The 13,686-nt window shown below is 37.4% G+C and overlaps 1 protein-coding gene and 1 long non-coding RNA gene across 4 annotated transcripts; one reads left to right on the top strand and one right to left on the bottom strand.

Annotated features, from left to right (window-relative positions):
• The first annotated feature begins 137 nt into the window (after nt 1-137).
• LOC121249641 lies at nt 138-1,351 on the top strand. Of its 2 annotated transcripts, none has more exons than XR_005937624.1 (2): nt 138-577; nt 677-1,351. It is a non-coding gene; the product is annotated as an uncharacterized LOC121249641 (long non-coding RNA). The 2 variants fall into 2 exon arrangements; XR_005937623.1 differs by having other exon boundaries at nt 674-1,351.
• Nucleotides 1,352-1,768: 417 nt separating this feature from the next.
• LOC121249640 (RNA-binding protein 24-A) lies at nt 1,769-7,611 on the bottom strand. 2 transcript variants are annotated; one of them, XM_041148364.1, is made up of 6 exons: nt 7,023-7,611; nt 6,611-6,743; nt 5,866-6,001; nt 5,211-5,250; nt 3,447-3,744; nt 1,769-3,091 (listed from the first exon to the last, which is right to left on the bottom strand). In XM_041148364.1, exons 1-6 carry the CDS (start codon nt 7,203-7,205, stop codon nt 3,051-3,053), a joined length of 831 nt encoding a protein of 276 aa, XP_041004298.1. In that variant the 5' UTR covers nt 7,206-7,611; the 3' UTR covers nt 1,769-3,050. The 2 variants fall into 2 exon arrangements, with proteins under 2 accessions (XP_041004298.1, XP_041004299.1); XM_041148365.1 differs by having other exon boundaries at nt 1,769-3,111; nt 7,023-7,610.
• Between the last annotated feature and the right edge of the window lie 6,075 nt (nt 7,612-13,686).

Here is a 13,686-nt window from a genome sequence, read left to right as displayed (position 1 = left end):
CCTTTAAAAATTAGAAATTTTCAGTCCCCGTCTAGCTATCTCTCTCTCTCTCTCTCTCACTAACACGCACAAACGTTAATCACATGTCAAACAAAATGTGTTTTCCTGCTTGGAGAATGTGTTTTCGCATATATGCCTTGTTTATTTTGAAAGATATTTTCGACATTTTTTATATTGGTCGGAAAATAATTTACAACTTAAAATGATCGCTATTGGCCGGGAATAATATCGTGGAATTGCTTGCCCTTGTGATTTCACGACAACGACAAAATCAGCGTGGAGCTATCAAATTTATTTTTCATCTGCATGTGATCAGAATTACGTAAGTCACGTTTATTAATTTTGTCCATGGGACCGCTATAGATATATGTCGCTAAAATGTCTTTTGCACAGCGCCTCGATCTGGAAAATGTGGGGTAAAAGGCAAAAACCCATGCGGTGAATTGGTTACTACTGCAAGTATCAATAGCACTTCAAAACAAGTGGAAGAAGCTATATATGGGGTTTAAATATTCCTGGAGTTGCAAAGCATTTTATCTGGAGGGAGGGTAGAGAATTATTACCTTCTCCCAACCAGGTATAATATTTTCAGTAGAAAGATTATTGATTATGATACATGTCCTATTTGCTTGAATGGAGTTGCAACAATTACTCATGTTGTGGAGCTGTCCAGCAGGCCGTTCTGATGCATGGGGGTAAAGGGAGTGGTACTCCACTTCAGAAATGGTCAAGCTATGGGGAGAATTTCTTAAATATGTGGGAGGATCTGTGTAGCGAGTTAAAGAAGGATAACTTGAACCTATTCATGTGGTCATAATGAGAAGCATCTGGCATGGAAGAAACTTGTTCATCTTTGAAGCTAAGTTCTCGATCGGCTCCTCAAAGGGTGTGAATTGCATGCATGATCTATATATGGATGGTTTGGAAGAATTTCATCAGGAGCCCATATGGTTTAAGAGGAGAAGCAACACAATAGGGTGATCGAGAGAATAGCTCAATGCTGGAAGAGACCCGGGAAAGATTGCTGCAAAGCAAATTTTGATGCAGTAATTGAAATTAAAAACCAGATAATGGGCATATATATAGGTGTGATTGTTAGAAATTGTAATGGTGAAATATTGGCTGCCTTGCATGAACAAAGACAGGGAATATATAGATCTATTAATGCAGCAGAATGCATGCATGGCCTTATGGAGACGGATGTCGAGATCATGTGTACAAAATTGGGTTTCAAAGAGTTTTGTTTGAAGGTGATGCACAAAAGATTATAAAAGCTGTACTGAATATATACTGAAGAGGATTGGTCTACTTTTGGATAGATTATAGAAGATACAAGAAAGGTTTTCAATTACTATATTGATTGGTCAATTGTATTTACATATAGAGAAGGGAACGTGGTAGCACATGCATAAGTTAGCCAATATCATGGCTTTATGTAATGATGTATCTCACTGTTGGGTAGAAGAGGGTCCTATATATAGCAATTATGAGTTTAGTACTGACTGATAAACTCTGTAGTGCTGTTTCAGCTGATGATATGTGATGAAGTTACTTTGATTTTACTCAAAATAAAAAAAAAAATAAAAAAAAAAATAAAAAAAAAAGCACTTCAAAATTAAACAAATATATTGATCCAATTAATACATTTGCATGGCAACTCGACCAGTACAAAAAATTTTCAGCGGACACCACGACATGATAATTTCCAAGTTGACGAGCAGGAACAATATTAAATTTGATATTTTTCATGGAAAGATTGAGCACTTGGTAGAAGTAAGCATGAGAGTCTCAATTAAAAGCATAGCAGAATTAAGTATCAGATCATCCATTCTCAACCAGCATGATTGGAAATGATTCTGAATCGTCCTAATTAAGTAGCATCCCTAATTACAATCCAATCCATAGGCTTACACATATGATTAAAGAGTACCAATTGTTCCATCTCAAAGTAAATGTTGGGGGGAGGGAGAGAGAGAGAGAGGATGGCGGTAAGTGTGGTGAATCCTGAAGATGACCAAGCAACGAAGAGATCGAAGGAGAAAGCGACGAGCTTAACCTAAGTCCTAACCATGGTTTATGTGGGTTAGTGGAGAAAAACCCAAGGGAACCAAAATATCTCCCCGGGTTGCATGCAGATGATTTGAGCTAGCTCCACATCCATAGATGGAGTTCTCAAAAAGGATGATAAAAATTTACTAAAAGCTAAATGCAATATAAAAGAAAACACTATCCCTCCTAAAGTACTTAGAAATTAATTAAATGGGGCTAAAACTCCCGTGTTTATAGCCACATTAATGAATTTACATAGTAAAAAACAAGATCTTGCGTCCCTTTAACCTAAGGGATCAAGACGGTTGATTAGACGCACTACTAAAAAGTTGAAGTGAAGTTGATAAAAAAGAAGACTTTTAAAAAAAGACATGACTTGCCCGGCCTACCTCTAAAATCCTAAGACTAGCTACGTTAACATACAAAAAAGCTGGGGGTGGCATTCCATGCGCCCGTGAATTTGCTAAAACTGCCTCTCCATTAGAGGTTATTAGCTGAAGCTGGAGGGATTAGACGTTCCAAAACTTAAATTTCTAGAGTGAGGGGCTCGCTGTATAAGTTGTTGAAATTTACAATTTTTGAAAACCGTCTTTAAATTGTCTTATAGCCTTTCCCGGGCTAAAGTTACAAAGTAGTACTATAGTTTCCTTTTACCTAGCCTTTCCGGGGCAAAGGTTCAAAAACTATTTTCCAACGTCTTAGCTAATTCCAATAGCTCGATCAGTTGGTTGTTACACATGACATGCTATGGTTCTCTTCAAGGAACCCTTCTTTCAAAAAGATGCAAAGGGGAAAAATGCATGACGTCCCTCCAATTCTGGAGGTGATATTTAGCCCCTATTGGGGGCCATGTATGTGTGCAGAAGCCCAAATCACCAGAATTGGGCTTATGTTAGACACTGAGAGAGTGACAGAGAGAACCATGGTTAGGCCGAAGGTTGAAGAATTGAGACTTCAAGAAGCAGCTGAGAAGTTCGATGTGGCTAGATTGAGATGAATCTCTAGCGATGAGGAATTGGTGCATGAAGCGCCATGGTCACGCCTGGGGCACAGCAAAACACACTGTCAAAGATGTTAGTAACTCCTTGAATCAAATCAAAAGGACATATATCGACATGTTTTGCTAGAAATTTTACAAGTAATTCTTAAAAGCAGTACTTGATCTGCGTTGAAGTTTTATTCTGAAACCCCAAATTAAGTCTAGACCCATATCGACATGTTTATAAGTGATGGTAATTAACAAGCTGGGTGATATTTTTAGAAGTTTTGGAAGATCAAAATGATCAATGTAAAATGCGTTTGCAAGAAACTTCTTTTCCACAATGCTAGGTCGTTATACCGTTCGAAAAATAATGTCTACGAATCTGAATGCGCGGGGCCGTTTATGAAGTACAAACCTGATGGCAAGGCGGGCGTAGGTGCAAGAGACATGGGTGCACCATAGTGCTGTGGGTATCCCCCAGTTGAGTTGATGGCCGAATATGGAAACAGGTGATGTGGATAGTTGACACCATAACCCTGTGATCCAGAAGTGTAGCCGGTGGCCGCAGCTCCAGTGCCATGACTCCCTTCCCCAAACTGGAGATATTGGTAGAAACCCCCTGTCGCGGCCGCCGCACTAGTGACCATCCCGCCGGGTCCCGTTCCATACATCGGGAATTGGGACGATGCCCCTCCGTACACGCTATAGTAGCTCTGTGCATGCCACAAAAAAAACTCAAGCTAGATATATAGTACTTTTTCTACATGTAATTAGCATACATACATTTTTATATATATATATATATATGTATATATATATAGTACGCTGTTTTTCTACAATATATATATATATATATATATATATATATATATATATATATATAGCTCTGGGTTATTGCATGCATGTCCAAAACTAGGGTCCCAAAGATGTGTCACATGTCACATAGAAATCAGGTCACATTTGGGTACATATATGTATTAGATGTAATTTACATGGGAATGTGCTAGCTCAAATAATTTGTATGCGTTCGGAGTACTATATATATACGTCCTCGCAGCTAGACAACTAATTTCAAATGTGAATTTGACCTTTTTCCCATTTTGGATTGTACTGCTTCGTAGATAATTATAATGTCTGGTTGGCAGCTACACACGAAGCAGAAAATCCAAGCGTAGTTTGTTTGCTTATGTTTAATTTCTTGCAGCCAGTCAACGTCATAATTGATGAAAAAAGTTAGTAAAAACTAGATATGCATGCTGCATGGTGGTGACTGCTCAGTGGGTGGTTCCTCGAAGACCGTGAAAAAGTAACTGAGAGAGTGGACCACGAGTCTGCAGGTTCTCTTAATGGGTATAAAGAAGAGAGAAAAAGACATGGCCTTGTTTGATCTCTCCTTCAATATTCTTTGTCACAAATCACATCCATGTTGATGTCCGCTTTCTATGTATAAAGCAGATATTAATCCAGAGATTATATATGTTGAGATCAATGGATCGCATGCAATTATATATGATATTCACTAATTAACTTCGAAAGATCATAAAATTATATTAGATGGTTCTAGAGAATTTTTTACATTAGATTGTGGAAAAGACCATGAACTATATATTAACATTATATATATATATTATATATAAGATTAATGAATCCGGAAATTAAAATAGAAAAAGTAGAAAAAGAAAATCCATCCGAAACCATTTCGACCTTTTGTTCCAAAAAGGCCGTACTCTGACCATTTTGGCTAGCTAGAGGCATCTTATAACTCTTTCGAACCAAGAGAATTAATTTTCATCTTTATTATATATATATATATACACACACACATGTAGGTAAAATGACTTTGCAGCCGTAAATGATACTTTTGTTCGGGAGTTTTAATTTTAAAGATGGAATACGAGCGTTTTGTTTTCTCTCTCTCTCTCTCAAATCAGATATGTCTTGTCATATTTCACAATAGGATTCGGAAGAAAAAGCTGTTCTTTTTTCGCAAAACAATTAGGAGGTATCCAATATAATTTATTTGGGAGAAAAAAAACTGTTGAAGTTTTTATTATTTTATCGCCTAAAGTTAAAAGGTCGACATTGCATCTCCTAAAAAAGTATGCTTCGGCCAGACGCATCCTAAGAAGTTAAGAAGTAGTGTGAAAAAAAGGAAGGAAAAGGCGAAATTTGTACAAACCGTGGGGTAAGAATAATCTGGCGAGCTGTATGTGGAGTACCTGAAATAGCGATCAAATGAACAAGAAAATTGGAAAGGGTTAATATTATTTGAAGTTGGGAAATAAGCAATTGATAAAAAATCCACAGTTCAAATTAGTGCTTGAAGCTAGCAAGCATACGAACATATATAGGGGCATGCATGACCATCATCGCATGCATGATGCATGCCTCGGGGTATGCATGCAATTAAAATGTATGGTCTAGGCACATGAACGTGTTCCTGACGTGTTTCATACAATATTGGTGCATGACACACATCATGTGATGCTGGCCGGCATGAACGTGCAAAAAGGATGTCGCTTTTGCCAACGCATGAATGCTATCGTAGTTACAACAACAGTACTTCATGTAAAAGCGTGTTAAAGTGGGTTCAAAGGGAGGGAGAGAGAGAGAGAGAGAGAGAGAGAGAGTAAGGAGTGCATGGCTGGTTAGGGCGATAGATCATGAGCATGCTTGATAATAATCCTAGTTTAATGAGGTTTGATCATGGGTATGCTGTGTGCATAAGGTGGCAATGCACGCGCATGCTACTGACCATGCATACACAAAATTAGATCAGAGGAGGGACGTCTTAAAAAAAAAAAAAAACGCAAAGCGTATTCGTACGTACGTACCCGTAAAGATTATAAGGTATCCCTTGTTGGATGGCATAATGAGGGAAGGTTGCTGCTGAAGGAAAAGCTGTTCCCACTCCACCTCCGAACCCTGTCTGAAAAGATCCCATTGCCCTAAAGTTTCTACCTGTTCCTCCTGTCCAATTCGTTTCACATTTATTTTACAGCTAATTAGTACTTCATCGATTCTTTTTTAAAGCTAATATCTTCTATATTGATAAAAATAAACCGGTTGAATGAAATTAATTTATTATAATTCATCCCAAAGAAAGGATAAAAAGTTATTTTATTGAAAACCTATATGCGCATTAAGAAGAAAGAAAGAAAGAAAGAAAGAACATGCAGCTAGCTAACATGATGGAAAACGTATAATGTTGGCTTGAATCATGTGCATTTCAGCTTGAGGAAAATATCCTACTGATGAACATATAATATGTGAGTGTGAAGAAAGTGGGTTTTAGGCATGTTGCGAAAGATAATTTCTTAGGAAATCTTATATGGAAGCATCGAATAGAGCCTTTTTCTTTTCCATTTGGAAGAATATTCATGCTGCATTTGACAATGGATAAGACAAGTAAAATGGAAGACTTCGTGAAACTTTTTCCAGATCTGATATATCAGATAAAAGAACTGATAACCGGCCCCGGCCCGTATAATGTGAAATAATTACTAGAAGAAAAAACGAGAGATCAGAAGAAGAAGAAAGGTATATATATCCATATTATATATACACACAAATATATACCATTTTTTGGTGTTGAGGGTTTGGATCTCTGGACACCCAAAGAAGCAAGATTGCAGTTAGCCCTCCTCCCATCTATGACAGGAGAAGCATCGACACAGGCTCTCATGGCGGCTTCAGGTTCCCGAAAAGTTACCTGAAATAGAGAAAAACAGTAATTCACCACCACATGCAAGAATCTGTTTTTTACAACTAATCTCCATTACAAGATCATGATAAAATAATAATAATTAACCACATATTTTCTTGTTCCTTTATAATTCCATTTCGGTGAGAAGCACATTACCAGATGTCTCGATCGATTATTTCACGATCTACCAATCACAAAGAGGAAACAGATACTAACATGGAAGAATGAGCCAAGTTCCTCAATATATGTACCGGAAAGTAAAAGATGACAAGAGAAGAAGCATACAAATCCATAGCCCTTGGATCGTCCAGTGGCCTTGTCAGTGATGACAACAGCCTCCAAGATCTCCCCAAACTGTTCAAAGTATTTCTTCATGGTCTCCTTCTGGGTCTCCCAAGCCAAACCTCCAACGAACACCTTGGTGTAAGTGGTATCACCGAACTGCCCTGCCAAATTAGCTGGAGTCATCTTTGCTAGCTCGATCGCTCACTTCTCGAAACTGAAGTACTTGTCTCTTCCTGCTCTTCTACTTCCTGATCGATCTTTCACCCTCCAAACTGATCAGCAAAAACTTCAGGTACTGGTATATATGTGTGTAAAGTGCGTGCGTGTGTGTTCTTGTGTTAATTAATGAGTCCTAGCTAGGAATAAGAACTATGGCTCAAAGATGGGATCTAGATTAGCTAGGTGGTGTGTGGTACAAGATGATGAAAAAGACCCACTAAACCTAGACGGATCTTCTGAAGATTTAGAGGTGAATTTCCAGTGCCGGTGATGGTGTTGATCAGAGAGAGAGAGAGAGAGATGGAGGCAATTAGGTCAGAGAGAAATGGGAGGGAAGAGAAAGCAAAAGTTAGAAAAAGAGGAAAGGCCCTCTCATAATACGGACATGAATTATATACACAGCAGCCCCCACCTCCCTAGCCCTCCCTCCCCATTATTTTCTGTCAAAAATGACTCTCACGCGCCATTATAACGTGTGCTCGCTACGTGAATATGATTGACCCACATTATTCGATAAAGTGTAAAGCGACACGCGCAATGATGAGCGTGGGAGTGGGTTTTGTAGTATTATTATGTCCCTCGTAGCTGTGCTTTTGGTTATTTTAAGGGGAATACTACATGACTAATTAGCCCCTGACAGTTCCTGACAACTACGTAACTTACCATATAAAACATCGACACTCAAAACTTGTAGGGTAGTGGCAGAAACGGAACGGGAAATTGTGGCAACAGAGGGAATGGAATGGGGGGAGAACAAATCAAATCCCGGGGAAGTCAACGGTCAACCGCCCAATTGCAACTGTATAAAAGGTGGTGATTCAGTGGATCTCTTTTTTTATAAGAATTAGAAATTGTTTAAGAGTCCTATTTGTATGTTTCAATAATAATAAAAAAAAAGAGTCATATTTGTCGCTCGGCATGGCCCTGTGGCCATTGATTGTGCTGGGGGACCACATATATATATATATATATGTGTATGTATGTCGTTTCATAAGCTCTCTCTGTACAGTTTTATAAGGATCAATCGAGTAATTAACGTATATATTAATACTATCGTTTCGTTTTCTACAAAGTTGAAAGTTATTTGGTACCAACAGAATCATCAATTGATTAAGATGTGAATCTCTCATTTTCCCCAAGTCTGCTCTCCACAACATATACTCTGAGCAAGTGGAGGAGTAAGGAGTCTGCACCTATTTCGGTTAGAACTAGGAGGTTACAGTCCTTGATTTCATCTTGGTGGAATTGAAGAGGTATGGAGGAGCTGGAGGAAGGATGGGATCAATTTCAACTGAATGAGGAGGAGAACGATCCTATTGAGATTAGTCTGGGAGATTCATTGAGGAAGAAGGTGGAGAGGAGTTTGGTGGGAAAAATCGTTTCGCGAATAATCAGGAAGGAGGTGCACAGAACAATGGAAAATATTTGGAGAGTGAAGAAGCCTTTAATGTTTAATGAATTCATACCTAATAGTTTTGTCATCACGTTTGCTAATACTGGGGATAAGAATCAGGTGATGGGAGGAGACCTTGGTTGTTTGACAACCATTTGTTTGTGTTGAAACTGTTTGATGGTATGACCTAACCACATCTGATGAAGTTTGATCATGAGGCATTTTGGGTGCAAATGCATAACCTACCGCTAGCATGGATGAATAAAACTATGGGGGAACTAATTGGTGGTTCTATCGGGGAGGTTCTGGAAGTTGATGCCCAAGAGGATGGATCTAGTTGGGGCTGTAGTTTAAGGGTGAATTGAAGTGTGATTTGAGTAAGATGGTGGCCCGAGGTAGAATTGTTAATATTCAAGGGAAGAAGATGTGGGTACCATTTACATATGAGAAGCTACCGAAGATGTCCTTTAATGAGGGAGAATACTGCCTCAAGAGCAGGGATGTACGGGTGAAGGATTAGGGCCTGGGGGGTCAGTACGATCCCTGGTTGAGAGCATCTTAAAGAGTAAGCAAAAGATCAGGGGGAATAAGGAAGAGGGTGGAGGAGAATGTGCACGAAGAAAGTAGTAATGAGGGGACTAATCCTCATGAAACCGAAGTGCAGAAAGTTGATTAGAAGGGAGGGGGGTCGACTATGGTTGCATTGATCCCTCAAGTGAATGAAGATTCTACAGGGACCCATTCCTTAGCAGGGGTCTAATAGACAATAATTAGAGCTGGGGGTGTCAATTAATTTATCAAGCAACAGTTACAATAAACATGATATATAGGAAACATGGCAATAAGATAATGATGTTTTAATTTGGAAAGCTGCCAAAGATGGATCTTTCTCTTCGGCTAGTGCATGGGAGCTGATTCGAGTTAAAGGTCAGCCTTCTCTTTGGCTTGACTAGATTTGGCATAAATTACTCCCTAAGAAGATCTCGGTTTGTATGTGGAGAGCTCGTTTCAATTTCTTATCTGTGGATGTTAAAGTGCAAACTCGGGGGAGTTGCTTTAGCCTCTAGGTGTGATTGTTATGCTGGTCCACATGAGGAGACCTTGGATCATATCTTTGCTTCAGGTGAGATTGCTTTTAAGGTATGGAAGGTAGCTTCAGTGGCACTTGGAGTTTCTTGTATGCAGGCTGGAACGTGGTGGAGTCGCGTATCCCTCTGGTTGTCTTGTGCGAACAAGTCCTCTAAAAGAGGAATTCTGATTGGTATCATTCCTAGCATTATCACTTAGAGGCTGTGGTAGAGGAGATGCAAGGTAAGGATGGAAGGTGCTTATGAGTCTGCAGAGAGTGTATGGCGCTCAGTTCATCTTTGGTTAGGCAGGTTGGTGAGTGTAATGCCTGATAAAAAGGCATTGACATACTTTGATGCCAAGGTTCTTTGGGAATTGGTCATTAATTTTTCAGAGGGTCCGATAGGGGAAATCCGGGTAACTGTGAGGGTGATGGTGTAGTTCAGGACCATTATGGGGATGTTAATTAAGGGTGTCTTTTCGGATCATTTTGGGGGAAGGTACTAATAATGAGGCTGAGTTGAGGGCGTTACTTCAAGGGGTCCGTTTGTGTAACGAGTTGGGCTTCCAATCATTGATTATCAAATGTGATTCAAAAGTCACATTCGAAAGTGGTGGTTGATTGGTAAACAATGTAGTGTCTAGTACTTATAGGATTTCTGGGAGGAGCTTCTTGAGACTTTGGCTGGGATGCCCTATGAAGTGGTGCATCAATTTCCGGAAGCAAATAAAACTTCAGATTTGCTTGCACGTTGGGGTGAAGCTGGGTTCTGTTCTGTTCATAGTGTTTTTTTTTTTTCTGGGTTCTGTTCTGGATTTTGGTGTTGCTACGTTGGTGCTGTTTTGGTTTTTTTCTGATGGTTTTATTGTTTATTTGGCAATCTCTTAGATTTTGATTTGTTTACATGGTTTTCTTCTACCATAAGTGAGCGTTCTTTAATAATAATAATAAAAATGATATATAGGACCTGTCATATCTATGCCATGCAATATTATTGTGGTTGTGAAACAACAACTTAACAATTAAGCTAGTTGAAACCAGGCCATATTTATTACTCATAATTAAGCAGACAATTATAATTAATGTGATGTATGGTCCTGACCATCTTATCTATTGGATGATAATATTGTCACATCGATAGCAACTTTATAACTACATGATATAATTAATAAGCTAAGTGGGAAAAATATATTCGAGAACATCTACCTGCGCCACATGACGTACTTACGTACATTTCATTCTATTCATTTTAATGGTAATTTGCTATTTAATTTGGAGTATTGATACATTTATAAAAGAATTATATAAAAAAAATTTTATAAATTGTCGTGATTTTATCTGATTTATTAGATTTATTTTATAATAAAAATAATTTTATAATTTGATGAATTACTTTAAGTCACATTAATTTGTAAGATTATTTTAATTAAAGTATTTTCCTTTAATTCGTACTTGTTTTTCTGTGGACAGCTTGTCGTATCTAAGGGCCGGGCATGAGCATTGAGGAACATATATCTTGTCCCAAAAAAATGTCGCGATTTCCGTAATATATTATTATTATTATTAACTTGGTAGGCAGGACATGATGGTTCTGGTAAAGATTCAGAAAATTCATGTAAAACGACATTCCACCCTTCACTTTATTATTTTAAAAACTTTATTCATAATTTGTTTGTTACCTTTTTTAATTTTCTTTTATCGATCTATCGAAATGAGCAACTACCCACCTAAATCGACGCAAAATTTTTGAAATTCAAACCTAAGCAATCAATTTAAAACTATTTTTATAAGCTTTAATTTGCTGCTTAATTATATAATGTCCGTACGGTATCATGATAGATAGCCTTGAGTGGTTTGTAGGCATGCATAATCAACCCTAGCCATCAAATGAGAATCCCAAATAAAAGTAGGGCTTAATCGTTAGAACTAGGCGGTCCAGTACTTTTATTTTTCTTTAATTTCTAGATAAGTAAATAGCAATTGGGGTTGATCGAAGCCCTGGCTGGGGCTGCAAGGCGTTGCGGCGGGTGGTAGGTGCTGGAAAGGGATGGGGAATTAGATCAGTCCGAAGACCCCTCCTTGCCATCTTCTTCTTCTTCTTTTTTTTTTTTTTTTTTTAAATAATTAAATAATTAATTTATTTACTTACTTTTTGAATTTTGTAGATGTGGCCGGCGATCGATCGATGACTTGGCTTGATAAACATATATATGTTGAAAGAAATATGCGTTTGATGTAGAGTAAGTACTGATATTATATTAATGAAAGAACATTGATCTTTAGTGTTCGATCTTGAAAATATAGAAATATTTTAGTTACAAATTGATTATATAAAAGTAATCCTACAAATTGATATAGTTTGTGAGACTGTAAAATTACTTTTATTATAAAGCTAGCAGATCCGACGAATAACATGAAACTACGTTAGTTTGTGAGATTACTTTTATGTAATCATTTTGTGATTAAAGTAAATTATAGTCATTTGTTCCTTTCCAACGCATCTCTTTCCGCTTAGATATATAATTAATTTATAAAGGCGCAGTTTTGTATATATGGATGATCCTTCCCTGATCGTTCTCATGATCCCGATCTACTTTCGATCTATCTCTGATTTAAGGGATCATATAATTTATTATATATTCTGAACTCTTCACACAAGTAGAAGAGATGGATTGTGAGCGTAGGACATTTTTATTTATTATTTTGTGAATTAAATACTCTAATGCATGATGTGACAAGTCCCCATGCATGCATTAATTAACTATTTTGGTTACGTTTGACTATCGAGAGTAACTCAAGTATTCTCACTACTATTCTTTACTTTATTATTATTTTTCACTTATTTTTTTACTATTTATTACTTTTTACCTACTATTCATTATTCTATTATTACTCTTTCACTACTTTTTCACTATTATTCACAAATATTCTCAACACTTCTCAGATATTCTCACTATCCAAATGAAGCCTAATTATTACAATGATATATATTTGATATTTGAAAATTATAATTAACCATTTTATTTAATCATCACATGAATGATATATATTTGACAGTTACTCGATCATGTACTCTTTAAGTCCAACTAAATTTAGAGGTACGCATGTTTATTCAAAACCGGTCCCCTAGTCGGTCCATTAATAATGAAGCGCCGTACAATTATTTCAAGGCCAAACTCCAGAATTTTCATTTGCGACTTTCTTCTGCATGCTGATCACAACATGGACCAGTAATATTCACCAATGGCCAAACTAAATCTTCTCTCTCTGATTTTTTTAAATCCGTCGGCGTTTTCGTTTGACCCATTTACAATTACCTCGTGCTCAGAATTCTGCCACTCCCTTCTACCTTTTGATAGAAATTCCGGCTTGATCGATTAAGTCACAAACAAGGCCTTTGCCTTGTTGCGCAGCAAAAATGATCACACATATTTGCTTACGAATCACTGTATTAATTGTACCGCTTTGATATCATCATGCGGTGAATGCATGCAAAAGAATATTTATTTTCTGTCATGTCCCACGGCGATGATGGTACGTGCATCGATCATACTGCCGGTGGTTGCATGTTGTTTTTCTTTCATTTATATATATGTTGGATTAATTAGAAATTACATTGATGCAATATATCTGGACAGAACGCATGAATATCACTGCTGGCCGGTACACCAAAATATAACATATATAAGCGCGCACATTAATACTAGTAACATTAATATATATATATATATATATATATATATATATACATATATAAATGCAGGACCATCGATCGGGTAAAAGCTGCCTAGAAATAACAACATAGCAGCCAGGATATATACATGATGAGTATATTGTCGGCTCGCTCACTACTTAACAAAAGTCGTCGACTAATCTAACTTTTACTTGTACAAGATGCTACTTCCATGTCTTTATTGACAGGTAAATGTCCTGCATGATCCATCGGATTGGATTGAATAGGAAATTAAAACTAGTGTAGCTAG

Source organism: Juglans microcarpa x Juglans regia, chromosome 2D, assembly GCF_004785595.1.
Source record: "Juglans microcarpa x Juglans regia isolate MS1-56 chromosome 2D, Jm3101_v1.0, whole genome shotgun sequence".
Classification (NCBI taxonomy): domain Eukaryota; kingdom Viridiplantae; phylum Streptophyta; class Magnoliopsida; order Fagales; family Juglandaceae; genus Juglans; species Juglans microcarpa x Juglans regia.
The sequence above is the reverse complement of the archived record's forward strand: the minus strand, read 5'-3'. Positions and strand labels throughout refer to the sequence as shown.

Excerpts from the sequence above, each read along its gene's own strand:
- LOC121249640 (XM_041148364.1), bottom strand. The coding sequence starts at position 7,205 with ATGACTCCAGCTAATTTGGCAGGGCAGTTCGGTGATACCACTTACACC. Across the intron at positions 5,251-5,865 it reads ATACCTTATAATCTTTACGG|GTACTCCACATACAGCTCGC; the intron begins GTACGTACGTAC and ends TCGCTATTTCAG. Across the intron at positions 3,745-5,210 it reads CAGATTATTCTTACCCCACG|AGCTACTATAGCGTGTACGG; the intron begins GTTTGTACAAAT and ends TGGCATGCACAG.